This window comes from Haliaeetus albicilla, chromosome 4 (assembly GCF_947461875.1).
Source record: "Haliaeetus albicilla chromosome 4, bHalAlb1.1, whole genome shotgun sequence".
NCBI classification, from domain to species: Eukaryota; Metazoa; Chordata; class Aves; order Accipitriformes; family Accipitridae; genus Haliaeetus; species Haliaeetus albicilla.
In genome coordinates, this window is record NC_091486.1 from 8,270,622 (window position 1) to 8,292,963 (window position 22,342).

At 35.5% G+C, this 22,342-nt stretch overlaps 2 protein-coding genes across 6 annotated transcripts in view; one reads left to right on the forward strand and one right to left on the reverse strand.

Annotated features, from left to right (window-relative positions):
- The first annotated feature begins 4,189 nt into the window (after positions 1-4,189).
- MAP3K19 (mitogen-activated protein kinase kinase kinase 19) lies at positions 4,190-17,998 on the forward strand. The gene is given in 12 exon segments (XM_069782949.1): positions 4,190-4,203; positions 5,854-5,905; positions 9,913-10,718; positions 10,720-11,119; positions 11,122-11,215; positions 11,218-11,684; positions 11,686-11,769; positions 11,771-12,159; positions 12,161-12,380; positions 13,584-13,736; positions 13,953-14,650; positions 16,219-17,998. Coding segments are annotated over 12 exon segments (3,444 nt in total). The 3' UTR covers positions 16,286-17,998.
- A 199-nt stretch (positions 17,999-18,197) lies between these two features.
- The window catches only part of CCNT2 (cyclin T2), a 28,634-nt gene continuing 24,489 nt past the window's right edge, over positions 18,198-22,342 (reverse strand). For all 5 annotated transcript variants that reach the window (XM_069780821.1, XM_069780820.1, XM_009918335.2 and 2 more), the window contains one exon: positions 18,198-22,342. This exon is cut by the window's right edge. The gene's annotated coding sequence lies outside the window, so the exon portion shown is untranslated.

Here is a 22,342-nt window from a genome sequence, read left to right on the forward strand (position 1 = left end):
TGCCAGCAAGGAGATAAAAAACTGTTCATGAGTAACGGGGAGTGTGTAGGTGAGGAGACTGAATGCAAAGTTAAAATGATGTAGAAATAGATAAGGTACTGAAAGCATAAATGGAGGTAAACAGAAGAAAGAAACACGCTTTGCGTTGGGTGCTGGGAGAACTGTCTTGTGATTAGAGCTTGAAATGCTACCGTTTAGTTCAACTGTGTATGTTTTCACAGGTCACTACTGCTCTTTGAATTAAACTTCTCCAAGCAGAATGCCCTCGGGGGGGTTGGAGTTGCCTCGGCAACGTGGTGTAAACTCAACAGCCTCGTGTAGCAGGAGCTGCCTGGAGGATTTGCCTGCGGGAGAGCCTGCCTCAGTAATAAGTACTACGTGCTCCGCAGTCAGAAAAACATGCCGAAAATAAAATCAAAGTATATGTAATTACTGTTTGAATTCCTTGCTGTCCAGCAAAGGAAGACAGCAGCGAGCTAAAAATGCTCTTTAACTTCTCTTTGGGTTGCTGAGCCTCTTTCACACTTCGCTGCTGAAGCACCAGGTAAGATGTTGTTTATGCCTTTCTATAGAACCTTTTCAGTTATTATTTTGAAGGGGGTTTTGTGTATCCAAAAAAAAATAAATTGGGAGAAGTTCACCATCTAATATGACTCTTAACAGACTACATAATGGGATAAACATTTTAATGGATTATCTGGTGTTTAGCATAAGAATGAGAAATCAAGAATGCTGACTTCTATAGCTACTTTTGCACAGTTCATTGGATGACCTTGGTCATCAGCTATAGGTCATTCAAAGGTAGCTATTGGTCATTCAATTTTCCTCTATCTGTTTCCTCTTCTGTAAACTAAGAATGACAGTATTGTCTGATGTCTGGCTGTTACATAGTTATAAATTAAAGCACATTCTTCAGTAAAAAGTGTTATATAAAATTGTTATAAAAATTAATTTCATGTACGATAAATGTATGAGTCTCTTGGGAAGGCTACTATGTGCTTCCAAGTAATTATATTTTTTGCTGATAGAATCAGTAACAAAAACCTAATTCTTTTCCTGACTAGCAGTATTGAGTGACAAAATGCTACCGAGTCCAACAGAAGCCACATAGGCACTTCATTTCCACTGACCTCTGTAGTGACTTTGAAATGGAACAATTCCTTAGGGACAGACAGCTACGTTGATTGTTACTTTCCATCTGTTGCATACATCTTACCGTTGGTAGTACTTTGACATTAGGTGGTTTTTCCCTGTACATGAGTAGTACTACTGAGAGCCCTGAGCTCAGCTGCAAAGGAAAAAAATAGGTATTTATGAATAAATTAAGAAAAAACATTGCCAGGGTTAAATAAAGAAAAAACTTTTCCAGAGTAGTACCCAAGATTGCTGTTAGGAATAACTTGTAATAAAATTTATAATGAATGTTGAAAATGTTATGTACTACTAGGTGTGGAAGATGTATAAACCAGAGTATTTATTCAGCTGGGTGATGAAAAGACAAGCAATGGAGTAAAAATACGCATGTGAGTAAAAGAGCAGAGAGAAAATAAAGTTTTATAAAGAAATCAGCAACATAAGAGCCACTAGGTGCCCTATTTTTCATAGTTCTACCTATCTATGGATTTAATGAACATAAACATAATTTTCTAAAAAACAGGCCTTTCTTTTAGCCTACCATATGAATTAAGTTCTAAACCAGCTTAATTTGGTAGTATGTATGTGGTGGTTATGCAATATTTTTGTGTGAGGAGAGAATGTATCGCAGCAAATTAAAGGCAAGAGAATGGAAACATTTTTGTGAAAGATAATTGTTTTAAATGAACATAACATATATTTCTTACACAGTTAAATAGGAGAACCCACTGCCACATTATATCAATTATGTCAGTACAACAGAACATTTCACATAAGCCAGAAAGGAGTAAGATATTCATGCTGTGTAAAAAGTTAGAGCCCCTTCAATAATATTAACGGGAACATACCTATGTAAAAGATATAAATTGTCATATTACATACTTCTTGATTAGCTAGTAGGAAAAAAATTTCTTATAGGCATATTATTACATAATTTTCCACTATGGATTTTATAATATTCCTCTCTAACACCCAGAGTTACCCAATGTAAGAATTTGACACTGCTATTCATGTATGTTTAAATGTATATTCATATTCATTCAGGTACATTCATACACATAAGATATCTATCTTAGTTATTTTACATACAATATCTTACGCAGTTCATGGTTTATTTTTTAAAACTATTAAGTTATTTATTAAATAATAAAGACACTGGGAAACATTTTAATACAGATATTAACCAATATTCATGATTGTATTTTCTTTTATTAATTGCAATTCACTGTCTTTAATTACGTTATGTGTTCTTGTCACTTGAGAAACAGAAGTTCACTATGTTTTTCAGTCCCAAATCCATCAGAACTATTAATTGAGATTAATTTTATTTTAAGAATTAGCTGCCTAGAATTTCAAATCTTCAAATCCTTTGACTTTACCCTCTCATGTTTCTTCTTTAAGAGTCTGCAATTTGTGATTGTTCTGTGTTGTTTACGCTACTATCATCTTGTGATATTGTTAATCTTTGAGTTTAATCTTAGAAAAGAGGGTTGATATTTTCATAATCGTGAAACAGTACACTTACTCACCATATTCAGGAATAGTGTCAACTGTAAACAGGATCAATGTTGCCCACACACAGCTATATTAACCAGGAGGCTGACAGCTAGCTCCTTTCCTACAGCTGTTGCTGATTAGTTGTGGGAAAGGTTCATTACAATCTTCTAATTAAGGGTAAACCCTAATAAAAGCATCTTTGTCTGGAAAAAACAATGTTTGGGGACAGCTTGTTCCCACTGTGGGAATTTAGTAATGCCTTAGAGATGATACAGCATAAGGGGTAAGAGTCATTTGAAACAGCCTTAAAACCTAAAATCACAATGGTGGCATTTCCAATTAAAAGTCTGGGGAGGGGGTTAATCTATTTTGATCTTTTCAGTGTTTTTCAGCAACTATCAGCTTTTTTTTTTTTACCAAAAGATACTCTTTTCTTCAGAAAGAAATGCCATTTAGATCAGCTACAGTTAGGAATACAGATACAGTAGAGAGAAAGTTTTAAATGAACAGTATAATTAATTCAAAATACATACTGTGTTTTATTTCTGAAAACAATCTCAAAAATAAATATGACCCATTGAATTAATATATTGAAAACTTTACACATTTAGATAATTAGCATGTTTTCTTTCTATGTTAAAAAATATTTGTAGAGCTTAGATAGCTTTCTAAGATGATCCAAGCATCCATGCTAGGTGTGAGAAAAGAATCTACATGTTCTGCTTCACAAGTATACGCTTTACGATCTAAACTGTTGCGAAATCTCAGTCCCACTGAAGTCAGCAATAAGGCTAACGGATGTCTAAGTCTTCCCAAGCATTTTCTTTTCTGCAAGAACTGTAGTATTCCACTGCAACTAAACTACTTTCATACAACCTGCTTCGTAGACTATGACTTTGCTGTCAGTTTGGACAAGCACCTAGCTGTCTACTGTTACTTCTGCATACAATTGTTAACATAAGGTGTAGAAAATAAATGTACAAAGAGAGAAAATACTTGCTGTTTTAATTTCCTGAGATCACCTTTTTCAAATGTTTATTGTTTGACTTTGCTATTGTGGGCTTGTAGATCTCCTCAAAAATCCTATTAAGTTAAACTGAAAATACAAGGCACAAGTACTCACAATCAACATTATTGTTACTTCTGTTTCTACCTGAATTTAGAAAGACTGTAAAAGCGTAACTTTGAATATGCAAGCAATTATTTATGGATGCGTTAATCTCTATATGGAAGGGTTCAAGGTTTGAAAACTGATAGCTAAATATATCAATGCATTATTTGGGAATCCTGATGGAATTCTCTTTTAAGCCTCTCACGTAGGTATAGAGAGCTCATATATCCTCATAGAAGGCCAGCAGTTAATGGTGCCAGACTACAGATGGTACATGGATAGCTCTGTAACTCATTTCCTTGAGCTATTGTTACGTCTCTCAACAACCAGGAGTTAAAATATCAAATGTTTGTAATACTAATTTTACGTAAGCTTTAAGGTGTTTTGGGTTTATAAATGTAGTACAATTTGAATAATATATTTTTCTAAACATACAGAGGTACTAAGATGCTCACAGAAAGGTACAGTCATAGTTAGGATACTGTTTCTGACAATGCAATAGTTTTAAGTGAGAAACAGAAGTTTACTACTAATAAGTAAGTAGGCTAGCTCTGTCTCTGCTGGTGACTCTTGGTTATATCAAATTCAGTCAGATGCCTGGCACAGGTAACAGAAATTCAATGGCAACAAAAGAGTCAGCAACATAATGGCCAGTTATTTTTTATATTGTGTACAATTTTTAAACACCTCAAAACTTTACCTTTGTAAATTTTCAGAGATAATACATTACCATTCATGTATTTATGAATTTATAATAGGTCTGGGATAAAGTTTGAAATTTATACCTTGTTGATGTCAATGTGACTTTTGTTAATGTTTTCAGTCAGATCAGCCTGGATACACTGGCTTTGTAGAGGAGAATGCCCAGCTAAATTTTGAACATATGTTTAAAATTAGACTGTATTATGGGACAATTACTTCTCAAGATGCTTAAAAGTTATTAACAAAGTAAATTACATACTTCTCTGAAATTTGTAGAAAGATTCCAGTTGAATTCATGTTTCCTTGGAATAAGCTATCAAAGAGGTTTTTTGAGGCTCCAGTGTACAAGCTATTCTGTGCTCAGAAAGTTTTGGATGTCAAACCTTTTTTGCTGAGAGATAGTTTTGACCAAGTAGAGAAAGATACACACTTAATTCAGATTTGGTTTCTCAGTAATATGTTAAAAATTCAGTTATCTCCCAAATGTGAAGTGTTGACTTTCTAGTCCAACAGTGAGGATGATATCAGCAAAATAATACTGACAGCTTTCATGTCTTATCCAAAATAGCATATGTTGAGTTTTTAGCAATAAAAACTGTGTCTGGACTGTTTGTGTATTCGCAGGACAGGGCATTGGATGTTAAATTATAATGTTTTTAATAATTTCTAGTACTTTTAAAATGTTGCTTTTGTCTTACTTATGGCTCTGAAGTAATGAAATATGAAGTAGTACTTTGTACATGTGAATTGGAAGTCAATTAACAAAACATTTTTTCACATTTCTGGACCTTAATACATCTAAGGACAGTATGTCTGACAACCAACAAAATAAGAGGAGAAGCAAAGAAGGTAGTCTAACCAAAATTTATACATATAAAGTGTAACGTGGGATCTGAAGAAGAAAAAGAACAATGTTAACTTGAAATCTGGCTACTTGGCAAAACCAAGCAACCACAAAAAAATCTGAGATCAAACTCAGAGTTATTTTCCACCTTTGAAAACTCCTAAGATTTGTTTTGGTTTCAATAGCCTTCCTATTTTTAAATGCTCTACTTTTGTAGAGTTTCCTGTCAATATTTTTCTTATATTTCTGTTCTATTGAAATAGGAGCTGTAACTGGAATTTTTTTAGATATTCTTTGCTTTTATAGCACATTGAATTAATACACTTACCTAAATAACGAAAAATAATTTAGATTTATGCATTCACATTTCCAAAAATTATAACAGGAAGTTAGTATAGGTATGTTAGTCAAATGAAACATGCTCTTTTTTTCTGATAGTTACTTCCTGTATTTCTTTATAATAATATTTTAGTGTCCAAAAATAGCTGCATTTGCATTGTATTGCTGGTCAGTGAATTATACTGCTTTTATGCAAATACGAATGTATTGTTGCACATTGTGGAAGTGTTGTTGCTCTTCAGAATGCAGATAAGATAATGAAAGAAATGCATCAGTCATAGAAAGCTCTAGGAAAGAGCAGGTAAGTAATATTAATATATAATTTGCAGTTGGGTATGCAAAAATGGAGAAAAAGCAGGTAGTAGTCTATGAGTAAGAAAAGATTTCCTTAGTGCCAGACTTTATATACAGCTATATATGTTGTGTAGTGTTTCTGTCTTCCCAATGTCAATTATCAGCCATTGCTGGAGGCAGGATATGGCACTAGATGAACAAATTATTTGGTACAATATGAAAAAACATAATGGTATATGGTTTTACAGCAGCATTTGACCTACTAAAAACAGACAATTGTCTTGCATACAGCTTTAAGATTATCTTAGACTATGTTTTTGTACCTCTTTTCAGTCACAGTTTTTATGTTTTTCCGTATTTGGATTTTTCATTCTGCAGAAACGAGGTGGCAGAAATCTGAGACTTGTCCACACAGCCTCTATTCTTTCAGGCAGACCACAGCATATTTTATAAATAATAAAAGCACATCTGGTCTTCAGAATTCTTCTGACACCCTTTTCTGATGATTCATAAAAAATACATACTGGAAGCAATCAGTTTTTGTCAAGAAGGGGAAGGTGGGCAATATGTTTTTCCATTCCTGTTGTTGCTTGGTTTACATTGTTTGTCATTCATTCTCACTTGTAGTCAATCTCTGGCATTGCAATCGGATGCTTCCAGGGAGAGCCACAACTTCCCAGATGGGGGAAGAAAGAAAACATACTTTGGTCTTGGATCTTACAAACTTCTTGTTCACATTATTCTTCAGTCATATGATTATTTGAACTGAGTAGGCTCCTTCCACTTATTTTCACGCTGTATCTTGGTTTTTTGTTTTTGCCTTTTAGCCAAATAGCACCAACATCCAGACTGTGGCCAGATCAACAAGTGGCATGGTTTCCATGTAAAAATCAGTTAGCGTTACAGATGAAACATCACACTTCACGTGAAGTAGTCTTCAGCCATGTGATCTTCTTCTTTAATTATATGTGTGTGTGTATTTGCAGGATGGAGGAGATAAAGAGAAGCAATGACAGACTTCACCATTCCTGTTACTCTGTATAATGAAACTGAGCCCACAAAATGTAAAGTGTAATTCTCTGTAGCTGCAGCGGGGCCATGATGGCATCTCTTTCACTTTTTTCCTCATACTGGCAATATTAATTAGCCACATTTTGCAGTTAGCAAATATCTGAAATTGAGGAGAAATATTTGCTTAAATTATTAGAGTCAAAGTATTTTTAAATTATCGTATTTTATAGTTTTCTGTAGAAATTTGAATTGTAAAGTTAAGTATCACAATTAAATTTCAACTTACAACTTTCTTCTGTCTAGCAGACTTATAGCACAGTCCTGCAACCACACATCAGACAGATTCTTTGTCCCCAGAAGCCTACAGTTTGCAATTAATTTATAAATGAAAATTGTAGTCTGTTTAAGAATATAAATGTAACATTTCATCTGTTTTGATTTTTAAGGGTTAAATACAACAATGCTAAAAACATGGAACGAGATCTGAGGTAAGATGGTATTATAAAACTGAACACCGTTAAAAGTATTATATGCTTTCAAAACCTTAAAAATAGAAATACAGAAGAAGTGTAGGTAGTTTTCTCTGCTTAGTCTTCAGGTTTTTGGATGAACATGAAGTATTTTTACATATATTTTTAATATATATATATGTGTCAGCAAATCTTCAGATGTATATCAACAATTTGTCAGCAATGTTACATCAGGGATTTTGGGGGGTAAAGGGCTGGAAGTTCAAAAAGGTATAAAACCTTTTAAAATAGAAGTATGTAAGTTAATTTAAAATATGTGCATCCTATATGTTAAATGTATTAGATATCTAGTTTTGTCAAATTTAAAAAAACAAAAAATTTTCTTGTATTGAGTGGTAATTTAAAATTGAAGCCAAATTGAAGAACTGTCTGGGTATTAGATGATGGCTGAAATTTGTTGTGTTAGCAAATAAAAAATAAGGTTTTAGGATTAAACATATCTGACACGAAATTTTGTGATAAGTGTAAATAGGATTCCTGACAAAACTTTTGTACCTACAAACAAACTAGTAATTTTACATGTATCAGTGCTTTATACGACATGAGCCTTAAAAGTTACAAAAGATCAAATATACTGTATTTAGAAAAAAGAGAATTTGGTCTTCATGGATATTAAGTAATAGCCCTTTGTACAAAGGACTTGAGTCATTGAATCAGCTGTATGCTTTAGTGAACCCACTACAGAATACAACAGTATTCACAGGAAAAAAAGTAAAGAAAACTATAGGAGTAATAGCAGAGTTCTGACAGAAGATCATAAAAAGGGCTATGGAAAAAACATTTCAAATGGAGGGAAATGTTTAAGAAAAATAATTTAGCTGACCGCAGTGTGATTTAATACAGCTTTATTTCATGTCTTAGGCTCTGATGATTTCTAGAGGCATATCATTTGGAATAAACTAAGCATTCATATTAATGCCATGCAGACTAGACAAAGCCTTCAGAACTGTAAATTTCAAACCAGCACGCATTGCTTTTCCTGGCACATTCAAACCTCAGTTTGCCCTTGGAATGCAAACAAAAATTTCCTGCAGATTGCAAACTGATGTTGAATATAGACATGCAAATGAGTACTTGGAGCATATGACTGTGTGATTATTTCTGTTGCATTCATTTGCATAAAAATATACAGCACATTCATGCCTATTTTTTCTCCATTTCCTATAAAATAAAGAACAGAAATATTATTTTCAGAAAATTATTCTCACTGTTCATCTGAATAGTCACAACAAAGTACTCAAATTCTCAGATCTGTACTCTTTCAAAGATAAACGGTACCTTTCAACTAATGGGATGGGAGGAGAGGGAAGAAAAGAGGAAAATAAAATACACCCCACACGCAACAGACTTCTGTGTTAGCTCCCATATAAAAATGGCCTTTGGGTAGCTATCCATTTAACTTCCCTGAAAGTGAAAGGCAGAGTGTGCTATCTTCTGATGTACTTAAAACTCTGTGAGTTGAATCTGTGGCTGTATAACACGGTTTATGGAATTTTGTAAGACTGCACCAAAGATATGGAAAATCTACAGTTTAGATTTATAATAATGTCTTTTAAAACCTACAAATAATTTGTAAGAATAGTTTTCTCCATGGATAAAATAGCATTCTGTTATAATAGTCTATCTTTTGCTTCTTAAAAACTGCTTACGTTGGATCTAATTCCATTGGGAATATAATTACTGGTGTGAGCACATTTTGGAGGGTTACATAAAAAGAGTTTAAACATCAGCATAAGAGTGGCACTCTCATTCAGTGAGAGCGCACAGCAAGAAAGAAACTTTGGCATATGTAGCCACTGACCAGCCTTCGAATTCCTGTAGCAAACATGCTATGTGGCACAAGACGTAGTTAATAACTGACAAGATGATTTCCATGTGTGGACAAAGCTTATTATTTTTAAATCATGGAGAATGACTTGTGCCTTATAGCAAAGGATCCCACTTTCTGTAATATGAAGTACTTACTTAGAAATCATAGACTCCTTTAGGTTGGAAAAGACCTTTAAGATCACAGAGTCCAACCATCAACCCAACAGCACCATGCCCACTAAACCATGTCCTGAAGTGCCATGTCTATGCATTTTTTGAACACCTCCAGGGATGGTGACACCACCACTTCCCTGGGCAGCCTGTTCCAATGCCTGAAAAGCCTTTCAGTAAAGAAATTTTTTCTAATATCCAATCTAAATCTCCCCTGGCGCAACATGAGACTATTTCCTCTCATCCTAAATAATTCTGGATGTGAGAAAATTCATGTATGGATGTGAGAAAATTGACGTATTTCCTCAGAGTTTTGATATTATACTTCATATTAGGTTAAATATGGGAATATATAAAAGAATAGTCCTTTTCTGATTTTTTTTTTCCTTAGTCTACTTGGTTCTTAGTGATTAGATTTTACCTGTATCTATTGGGTAGCTCATTATTAATGGTTTTTATGGAAATTACAGTTTTGTTTGCCACCAGTGAGATTTCAGCCTGTAAGAACAATTCATCTTGCTTCTCTAGAGGATAATATTGTCAATGAAAGCACCAACATAAGAAATATTTTGAATATTATGAACTCTATTCCTCAGCCTATAAAACCAGTTACTAAGTTTTATCAGTATCGGTTAGACAATCTATTAAAAAGGCACACTGAAAAGTCATCAGACCTGATTGTGGCTACTATTTCTGATAGGTTCACTGCAGTGAAAGACCTGTACTACTTCAGCATGAGTAACTATTGTAAGTATCCTAGCAATAAGAAAGAAGAAACTCAAAGCAATTTAAAATGCAGGGAAGCTGATGTAGCTACTAATGCTGAAATGAATGACCAGATGAAGTACCAGTTTTCAGTGGCTTGTAAGAATGTAGATCTTATGACACAAGCCAGTTTCTATGATGATAGTCATCCCTACTTGAGCTCAAGTAATGCTCTGATAAACTGCGGAATATTTGCAGCTCAGACAACACTTACAATGTCAAGCAACAGAGATGCCTCGAGAGCTAGCAATAAGGAAAGAAGAGCAGATAATTGCTGTAGAACTGGTCTAGAAGAAGGAAATGCTACAGAGATGATACTGGATTATAGACCGCATGAAGATGCTGAGAGTGCAAACTTTGTACTTGACAATCATTATTTAGATTCTTCCTGTAAAAATGAAGTGATAGAGGCCTGCCATGCCTTATAAGATAATTCTGTAGCTGCAGTAATTCCCAGAGTAGAAGTGCATGATCCTTCTGGAAAACAGACAGTAAATAATGTTTGTCTCTCAATTTGAAATGGAAAAAGAAGCAATGTCAGAAGCAACTTCAGAAGACCACAGTGAGCTTGTACCTGTTGTTCATGTTACATTCTCTGAACAAGAACCGGCTAGGGAACCACACATTGCTGAACAACCTGCCACAAAAAAGAGTGTCATTTGTAGCCTGCCTCCTGATGTTAGTCAGAGCTTCAACATTCTTGCTCGTAAAGAAAATGACAAAAATAAAGTAAAGATGGGTAGAGATAAATATTCATGAAAATCTAAAATTAGTAGCAAGATAAAGATATCTGAAGACTTAATTGTTTCTGATGAGATTTCCACAAAATGTAATGCCAAGAGCCAGATTTTTCTGTCTTTGGAACTGTCACATGTGGAATCGGAGACTTCCCTGAAGTATCAAAAAAAACCCCCAACCCTCCAGGAGACAAAGATAATTTTGCTCAGAGTGCTCAGAAACTTAAAAAGCAAAGTTTCTCTTGTAGTTGCAAAAATTCAGTTATCTTAAAGCTGTTACTCTACTTTCTCTACCACATGCACAGTCTGCTTCAGATTTTGTAGATCTGAAATACAGTGACATGTTCAAGAAAATAAGTTCAAATGACAAAGGCCCAGGCATTTATGAAATGTTTGGAACTCCTGTCTATTCCCACATGTGTGAGCTTGATCAACATGAGAACAGATTTTATAGAAATGTTTGTTCTGCTCCATCTGGGAGATGCACTGCTAGCACCTGCAGATCTACCTGCAGTATAGGGAGACAGAGCAGCCGAGTAAGAAATACTCAAAAGAGAATGTATTGTAAGCCAAAGATGACCATACCTGGCACTAAACAAAAGCACAAAGGTTTAATTACAAAGGACAGAAGTACTGAGTTGAGTGACAGCAACACATAGCAAGATAATGTAATAAGTTCTGATTCAGATTTTCAAATAAACACTTCAAGGAGCTTGACGTTGTTTCCTGAAGACACAGATCATCAATCAGCTTACCTTTTTAAAAGAACTTTCACAATCAACTAAGAAAAATAAATTTTTTTCAAATTCAAATTTATCAACTATTTAAAGAATTTTCTTTGAAGCAGTCTTTAGACAGTCAGTATATATCCAACCATCAGAGAGCTGCTACCTGTAGCCAGAATCTTCTGCAGTTCAGTGATAAAGACTACAGAGAATGTGTTGCTTTAAGTAGCAGCCTACTAACAACAGACCAGAACATTTGTGTACCCCAGTGCAGGGTGGATATGGATGGCTGCAAAGGCCTGGAGTCAGACCAGGCCTCCTTCAAGTCTATAAATAAAGGTGAAGCATTGCCCTTTTCAGATAGACTGGAGTGTCAATCCCCTACAAAAAAAATAATTCACAGTTGGGCATCCACGCTTCAAAACAGTGGTTTGGGAAATGAATTGACTCAGCCTTTAGTCATTCAGACAAAAAAAAATGTTAACAGCCCGTTTCCAGACAAGTCAGAACATTTTGTCCTGGGCAGATAATAAGGATGTGACTGATGAGTTGCTTTGTTGTCTGGCCGAAGAATTGCTAATGCTTGAAGAAAAAGACATCAACTCTTCAGGAACAAAAAATACAAGTTTTAAAATGCAAAATACACATACTAAAGAAGAAGAAAATATGATGAATGGAGATGGAGCAATAGTAAATAGTGCTCTAGAGAAGGTAAAAGTAATTTCTTGTAACTTGCTAGTTCCTTTGAGTCATGCTTCAACACAAGTTTGGATGAAAGATAGGAAATATGTGCTCATTAATGATCAAGTCTCTTTTCCTTGGGCCAGCTGCCCACTGATTCTTCCAGTGCTCAGTTGAGGATACCCATGTTAGAGGCTGCATGTCAGGACACAGGCCAGATAGTATGAAGGCATGACAAGAATAGTTCTCAAGGCTTATATGATGGGTGAAGATAAACTGAGAAATTGTAGTGAATAAAAAGCAGAAGCTATTTTAACTGAATAGTATGTATAAAAAGGTGCTGGGGCAAGGCAAAAAGCTCTTGAGATCTTGACACCTAAGGAATATGAAAAGACACTACAAATGATTCTTTTATATCCAAAAGGGCAATTTCTTTGAATCTCTGAGTGCAGCCAGATACTTTTCTAGGTATGCACTACAAGTACTGGCTTATCAGACAGATTTAAGGCTGTTTAATTAATGTTTAATCAAAACTTCAACTCAGAAGGCTTAGATTCTGGTCCCCAAGTCAGTTAAGAACCTTTACTTACTAAGGTGCTTATCTACTAGTACCACTTCTCCTTGGCCCTGTTAGCTTTTTGTCTATTTAAATTACAAAATTATAAGGAAATTTCTTTCACCACATGTTGATGCACTTCCTTATGCTTCTGCAGGTACAGGTGCCAATTATACCTCCATTCTCACTTCTCCTAGGGAGACCCATGGCTGGATGGAGTAATTATTACCATCTTTCTAAAGCAGTCTCTTCTTCCTGTGAAGTCATGTCCAAATTGTTTTCATCAGACTTGGGTTGCATATGTTACCTAGAGTAAGGCGATAGTCATATTCACCCCTCAGCTTAGCAAACTGTACCTACATGACAAAAAAAAAAGTAATAAGCAGATGTCTATCCTGCTCTTTTAAGTGTTCCTTCTGTCTATCTTCCTGTCAATGGAAAAAGATGTCATGCTATAATCTTCTGGTTATGCATTGTTGTGATATATACTTGAAAATATTTACATTGTCTTACTTAGTATAGCAATTTTATCGATGAACTGGCCAATAAGTACATACATATCTATAGAGAAGAGTCATGCCAGGTGAAAAATACTCCTTATAAAAAAAATGTAAGGATAATATGAAGCCTTTATTTTCCTCCCTGCTTTCTCCCCACACTGACCATCACCTTTTAAGCAGAGTTACAGTAGAGCCTTTTTGGCATCAAATGAAGAAAGTGAACTGGTAAACTTTGAGGAATCTACTGAATTACCAGGACGCAGTTCAGCTAACAAAGATCCCATCATGTGGACAAAAGGTGAAGTCCTTGGAAAGGGATCCTATGGCACAGTAAGTTAATATCTGTATAAGTTAAGGGATGTGCTGGTCATCTTTGAGCTACTTCTTAGCTTATAACTAGCTGTTGTCCTATTCAACAAATAACTTAAATATTTTGGATTATACAGTGAGACATGAAACATGAAAAACACAAAGATACTGTTTAAAATAAGTAAATACTCAGTTTTATTTCATGTTTCACTTTAATAAATGCTAGTTTCATTGTAGGTATACTGTGGTCTGACAAGCCAGGGGCAATCAATAGCTGTAAAACAGGTTGTTTTGGCTATGTCAGATCAACTCACTACAGAAAAGGAGCATCAGAAGTTTCATGAGGAAGTTGATCTTTTGAAGACATTGAAGCACATCAGTATTGTAACTTATTTAGGAACTTGTCTGGAAGACAACACTTTAAGCATTTTCATGGAGTTTGTTCCTGGTGGCTCAATTTCTAGTATTATTAATCGTTTTGGTCCTTTGCCAGAAATTGTCCTTTGTAAATATACAAACCAAATTCTACAAGGGGTTGCATATTTACATGACAATTGTGTGGTACATAGGGATATCAAAGGCAATAATGTAATGCTTATGCCAAATGGTATAGTAAAGCTAACTGACTTTGGTTGTGCCAGGCGTTTAGCTTGGGTAAGCCTCCGTGGCACACAGATCGAGATGCTGAATTCTGTGCATGCGACTCCATACTGGATGGCACCAGAAGCTATAAATTAATCTGGATATGGAAGAAAATCAGACACCTGGAGTGTTGACTGCACCCTATTTGAGATGGCAACAGGAAAACTGCCGCTGGCTTCCATGGATAGGATAGCAGCCATGTTCTGTATTGGGGCCCACGGAGGATGGATGCCTTCCCTACCTGATTGATTCTCCAGCACTGCAGTGGATTTTGTGCATGCATGCTTAACCAGGTATGTAGATTTTTAATTGAAAAATGAAAGGAAAATGCAGACAGTTTGTATCGTAGAGATTGTTGATGGGAGCTTAGGTTACCTCTTCTATGGGACATATGACTGTATTGTAAATGCATAGGTTTTTCAACATTTCAGGAAAGCCTTTAAACAATAGTATACATAAAAAAGCTTTACTCTCTATAATGGTATAAAACCCCCTCACAAATTCTCTTTTTGTATGCTTATACTCATCATTTACTTTCCCTGTAATTTTCATGCAGAAACACGGCACTATTGAGTTTTAGACAAAATGTTTGATAAATTTCTTTGATGTGCGCCTTGCTGTTCCAATATCACACTGGCTGAGTCTGGCCTATGTCAGGCATGTTGTTTTGAGGACAATATTCAAAATGAAAGAGCTTTCGTTTAATTCTTATCTTCTGCAGTAGAAAAACCTATTATCACTGCCAGTCCAGGAAATACATACTTATTTGAAACATAAAGTTCTCTCTATAAAAAAACCAAACCACTAGCATTCGCCCATTATAAGAATTATTTTTGTGGTGTTTGTTTTGTTTTAAATATCAGCTTTGTCCCAGATTTTTAAATGACTATCAATTCAAGAGCTAAGTTCCTGACCTTTATGGGTAGTCTTTATAAAATTAATAGCAGCCTTTTACATATCTCAAAAGACCAGATTTGAGCACTAGAGAGAGGCATGTTATTTAGTGGGTATGGCAGTCATCTTGGAGGCAGGAAACCTGATTTTCTAATCCCTGGATTAGAATTGTTATGGTGTGGTTACGGTTCCTGTGGACTATATAACAACAACCAGAAAAATTATGGACTTTATATAGCGACATCATATATACTTTGATTCAGAGAGAACAGTGTTTAAAAGGTAGAAGGAAACATACAGATATAAAGCATTTGCCTTTTCAAATAAAGTATTTAACTTTTCAAAAGTCAGGATGCACCTGTGGTTTCAATGTTTTAGTCTATGGTCTCACCGTGTCCTAAATATAAATGCCTCCCTCATCCCATTTTCCCCATTAGTTTATTACTTAAGAATTCAGTGTCCTTTACTCCTTCCCCTGTTTTTTTCTCCAACCGGAGGGTTGAAAAAGCCCAAAGCCCTTGGCTCTAGCAAGGCAATATTGTAATTACCGTACTGTAATTCCATATGGGCTCCTTAACGTGCATGACGTTGATTGGAGATGACAGAACAGCCTGACTGACACAGGATCAAACAAATAATTGTCACCCTCCTTAAATACATTTTTTGTGCATCTGAAACAGCCACATTAGCAGAATAACTCAAAGTTTTGCAAGGAATTTAGAGGAACAAAGAATGATTTCTGTAATAATAAAATATTTCAGTTTTATAATTCATAAATTCCATCAGTCTCTTCCCATAAATCCTGCCTTCCTTTCTACTAGCTTTATAAAAAAACCCTAAAAATGAGTAATGACTGGAGAAATGAGGAAAAAAAAAAAGGCTAAGTTTGCATTTAGATTTTACAAACAATTATATCACAGGCATGCACATTCATTTTATGTACTGATTTTTCAAACCCTCAATGCAGAGATCAACACCAATGCCCTTCTGTTCTGCAGTTGCTGGACCATCCCTTTGTGAAAGGAAGACAGTGAATTTTTCAAAACTCTTGCCAAATGAGTATACATTTTCCATATAAAAAAAATTTCTATTTGTTAAAAAAGATCAGAAGGAACTGGAGTTAAAAGTGACAGCAGAATACTAGAGAGCAATTGTGTACAAGGAGTCTATTATTAGACAGCAGTATGATTAAAGTAACATTTTTTGCAATGTCTGTGCTCATTGGAGTGAGCATTTCTTCACTGTGAACACAGGGCCATGTTTTTTTTCTATTTGGAGAGACTTTAAGACAACCCCCCCCCCCCCCCCATCACCATCACCAGTATGTGACAGACAAGGTAAGCTGAAATGCCAGTTTGTCTGTAAAAACCTATGGAACATATGCTCTTGGCAGAAAGCATTGCAGATGCTGAAAGCTCTGCAGGAAGCTCTACTCAAACTTGTAGATGAGTCATTAAGTGTGTCTGTGATGATCCCATAGGAATCCGAAGTCATATAACTATACTAGCATAAAACACACTGAAGCTTTTATTTAGCTAGATGGGCCCTTTAATTTTTAGCTGGTGGAAAAAAAAAACCCACCCTAGTTCTCGTATATTTTTATCAGTCCTTTGTTACTGAGGTACTGTATCACTATGAGATACTGTAGTGATAATGACAAGAGATACCAGGTGTACACAGGAGCATCTTTATTAAGGTTACATTGAGATCATTTCCTAGTCTGGCAAGAATTCTGAATCTAAACTTTGTGACTGTCTTTTCTCAACAAACTAGTGCATTTTATGGACAGATTCAGGTCACAGAATGGTTAAGGTTGGAAGGGGCCTCTGAAGATGCTCTAGTCCAATCCTACTGCTCAGAGCAGGGTTGACTGAAGCAGGTTGCTCAGGCCCTTGTCCCGTTGGCTTTGAGTATTGCCAAGGATGGAGACTCCACAGCCTTTCTAGCCAACATGTTCCAGTCCTCAACTACCCTCATGGTAGAAATGGTTTTATGTTTGAACAGACTGTCCGGTATGTCAAGTTATGCCTGTTGCCTCTTGTCTTGTCACTTCTAATACTGAAGAGGCTGGCTTTGTCTTCCTTACTGCCCCCATCAGATATTGATACTGATGGATACAATTCCCAGTGAACTGACTCTTTCATTGTAGAGTGGCATATTTTCTGTGTTCTGAGCGATGTGTTATATTTCTCGTCCTTCTGTTTGCTGATACAGAGCAGCAAAAGCACAGGAGCATCACCTTTCTTGTTTGCAAAGGCTGTAAAATGCTGTTTGAATCACTAGATAGTCTACTGCTGTTTTTCAATGTCCTTAATCTGAAATAGAACAGCAAATTTGATTCTGAAACTTGTTTTGAGAAACACTTGTGTGAGAACTATGTAATTAGATGACATGTAACAGTCTCCATCTGCATTGCAAAAACAATTTTTACAGTTAGTAAAACTAGCTACTACTAACCACACAAAATGAAATAAAATTTGAAGAACATTATTATATATTAATAAAACAAACAAACAAAAATGTATTAGTATTTAGATTGTCCTCTTTCTGATAAGGCTGCTTCTTGAGTATTTTTCAAATTTAAAATTTCAGGGGAATGAGACACTGTAGAAACTAAAAATTGGTTTCCCCACATCAAAATGCGGTGAAGTTTATGCCTTTGTGAGCACCTAGGCTCCAGGAAGAGATGAGTAAAACTCAGCCCTACAACTGTTAAGGGCTGAGCTCTCAAGAATTCAAGACCCTGAATTCAGTGCCAGCAGTAACATGAAAATTGGTATTTTACAAAAGGGAAAGAAGGAAGGTCTAAGTTTTATATAAAAATCAACTTTCCCTGGAGCGCTAAACATTTTAGTTACTTAAATAGCTTTCAAACTTTATTTTATTCCAGTAGCCTGACTTCAGAGGGTTGGTCTAAACTTTATAAAAGCAAAGAGAAATCAGAACTTATAGCAAAATTCTTTATTAATAGTTTCTGTAGGTATAATGTCACATAACAATGACAGAACATTATGCCAGTATAAGAGAAATCCTAACATCACAGGAATCTTCAAAGTTCAAACAGTTAACAGTCCCATTTTGAGGAATACCGTTTGGTCCTCATAACAAAAATCCATGGCAACGTCATGTTGCAGTATCTTCGCATTAAAGTACCTTGCAGAATAAAGGTAGGAGCCCTGGCATATGAACTGAAGTGGGATGTACATAATTCCATGACGTATATTAATTCTTCTCAGATTAAGGTAGTGTCTTCAACAAAGCTGCAAGGTAAATATGAGTTTTTATTTAGCATGAAATGAAACTGAGATGACGGTCATAAGGCAGGGAAAGAATGGGCACGCTCTAGGATATAGAGTTAATTAAAAAATGTCAGAATTAACAAAACCTCCCTCTTACGCACGTGTCATAAGCAAAACTAACATCTTTTGTTAAAGTCTGAGTTCTCCAATATTAAGGTTATTAGTTATTTGCAACTTAAATGTAATGTTTAATCCAGCTCATTGCACTAAAATTAGTCTCCAACTTAAAGATTTGTAAAACTTTAACCTGAGTTTTTAATTTTGCTTTTGTGTAACTGGACTTAGAGAATGAGGTGGTTGTTTAAGGCCAGCATTTGCAGCAAAGGTATTTCAGCTTAATCATGCTGGAGAAGAGGGGAGATGTGAGTGCATCCCAGCCCTGTGCTCAGCACAGCGAAACCAAAAGTACATTGGTTTAGGGTGCCTTGGGTCGCTCAGCTGAGTCCAGTCCAGTAGAACATTCTATAAACAAGTCTAAATTTGCATATTTCTTACTCAATGAGATCACAGATTTTCACATCAAAATCCAGATAATTAACATACCTGTAATAAGGTATCTAATGTAGTATGGGGAAAGGGTGAGAAACCTTAAGCACTTTCTTGAAAAAACCTTTATTTTCAATGAGAAGTGACTCTGTGAGAAGGGTCACACTTGCTTAATAATTACAGTGTTTGAGCAGGGCAAGCCTTACTGTTTTAAAAAGAGTACAGTCTTCATTTCTAAAAACAGTGAAGAACCCATTTAAAAGTACGCAGGCTGCCAAGTAGTAGGTATGACTGCTTTGCTGTGATGTCAAGTTTCCTCAAGATTTGGAGCTTAAATTTAGAGAACCTGAAAATACACTGTCCTTTTATCATTGTAGGCGATACCTAGTATTTCTTTTACATGCAGTAATATTTAAAGCTCTGAGCTATTGCTCAAATCTCAGGAAAAGGGAGGGTTCGTAGACATGCCAACCCAGCCATTTTACACTGGTCTTGGAAATTACAAACAGCAATATAATGTAAAAATTTGCATCTCAAAATACGTGCATCAACCTTTCTTCTCAAGCAGACACTGAGCCCAGAAAACCCGGAGTCTTTTATTTGGGTTCAAAACTAGTGCTTTTTTACAAAGTTCAGTAGGAACTGATGCCATTTTCTACAACCCCCTTATCAAAACTCTGGTTCTCGCACGTAAGTAAAAAAGAACAAGAGTTCTCCTGAGGAAGGGCTTCCAGTACACACAGCAGAGTGCCTTTTCTTCCCTACTTTCCACTTCCCACAGGGACCCGTACCATGGGAGTACTTCAGAAAGTGAGTTATACAGGTGGTGTCTGAACTATGGCAAGAAAAAGGGTGTCATAATAAGTGCAGGAATATAGAGGAATCAAACCCAAGTACTGAAAATTTTGATTTGGGTTTGCTATATCCACCTCAGGAGAAGCCACAGAAACAGTCATTCCCAGTAGCAACGTGAGAGAACACTCCTGGCATTATGGGTTTTTTTTTTTTGTTTTTTTAAAGGTGTAAGGAGTTAAGCATTTCAGAGAAAGGAGGAATTAATTAGCTAGTTCAGCCTGGCAAAACTTCCAAGTCTTTTAAGACATTTATTTTTAGAACTGATTGTGGGAATGTGCATTTACATCCCAATTAAAGAAAGCAAACAAAGTGTTTGCTCAGTCCCCTCCACTGCAAAACAAGGCTTGGGACCCTTTCCCCCTAAGGTCTGACAAAGATCCTTGGTATGTTCTTGTCACACACACACACACACACACCCCTTCCTCCCCACTGCTAAAAGAAAAACAAAATAATAATAATAAAAAAAAAAAAATCAAGCATGGCCAGCCACTATACAATAAAATTACAGGGTACAAGCTCTCAACCCTGGGGTAGAGTGAGGGAGCAGCTTAAGATGGCATAAAATCTCTACAATATGATCAGCATCAAATACTTGATCACCCTAATATAAAGGAAGCAAAGGAAACAAATTAGACTTCAGACATTCAAGCATTCCACTATTTGATTGATTTGATAAAACACAGCAGTGTTTTGCCAATAACTAAAAAGGGATCTTCTTTGTGTTTAGAAATGAAGTTAGAAAAATCAAACAGGAAAATGGGATAATTTCTGCACAATAGAGGTGAGGTAGGGAATTTTATTGAAAATACTTTTTTTTTTACAAGTTCTTAGAAATAAAGTTGTTTTTTCTAATCTCACACAAACAGCTGTACCTCAAAAATTCCACTATGCTAATATCAAACATTTATATTTACAGTTAGCCAAAAGAATATACAGAACTGCCATTGTATGCAAATACCGAAGTACCAGATCACAGTGAGATACATTACTTCAGCACTCCCACCATTAGGAACAGATTAAGATTCGACATATGAAAGAATCTCACTATTCTACAAACCTCCTATCTCACAAAAAGGGAAGATTTTTAATAGTGTTGTAGCAAGGTCTCTACTACAGCATCATTTTACAAATTACATAATGCATGTACTCAAATTTGTAACAAAAAAAATCTGTAATCAAAGCGATGAACAGAGTAATAGTGTTGTCTATTAGCCTTTTATTGCATTTATTCAATCATTCACTTGTGAGGCTGATGCTGATCCCATTAACTTTCATTCATTTTGAACACCTCAGCCAGGCTGCAATTCATACAATTCACTAATTTGCAGTGGGTTTCAGTGAGGGAAAACTAGTGACATCTTGTTGCATACCCTCTCCCTCTCAGCCTCTACTATCACCACATTGAATTTAGTTTCAGACACAAAGACACATAGTTTCACGTATTTACAATTACACTGAAAACCAAAACCAGTGAGTTTTATGGATATCCTTTACAGAGAAACTAAAAATCACCATTTGGATCTCAATGTAGCATAGCAACATTTTGTCCATGATATTTCACAATTTCCCGGAATCAAAATAAGAAATATTTCTTTTGAAACAGCACCTTAGGATGAAGGCCTATGCTCTTTTCCAATTTATATCAGACAGGCACTAGTTACCATCCAGACATTTTAACTCCAAGTTATGACAGCAATTGCTATATTTACAGTACAATATATTGCTTATCCAGAGTGGCTGTGTAAGATGCATTTCATGGCACAACTATTTAAACAGACTTGAAAAGAAAGTATTGTAGTGCTTCAAAGAAAAATTAAGACAATTTACTGTTATTTCATCTGTCTGCCCACGCTATAGTTTATGACAGTATATAACGCAGATTACATTTGTTAAAAATCAGACCCAAGAGTAGCACTGAGATGGAAAGGAAACAGACTATAAAAGGATAGAAAATATTCAACAATGCAGAAGTATGTAACAAGAAGTTACACTCCAAATGTAGAAAAATAACCAAGTTCGTAGGGATAAGACAGCTTTGGATTTTGTACAGGGGCCAAGATTTAAGCTTAGATTTAGCAGAAAATGGGATCAGTTTACCATTAGTGTAAAAAAAGCATCCATAGTTCAAATAAAACTTATTCAAGTAATTACAAGCGTTTGCATTACTGGAAACAGAGTATTACATAGTAATTGATATACCTGTAGTTACAGAATACAGCAACTACCAACGGGGTAGATATTCAACAGTTTTATCATTTAAAGCACACATGAGTAACATAACTGAATGGGCTAAGCTTCAGATTTAACGTCTGAGACTTACAGAATTACACGAGCACTACAGGAATGAGGTGGCTTAGCAAAAGTTTACTTCACATCATGTTCACTTCTAAGTTAAAAGAAGTCACTGAAAACCGGCTGTTGCTACTATATACTGAGTTCATGTTGAGGTAC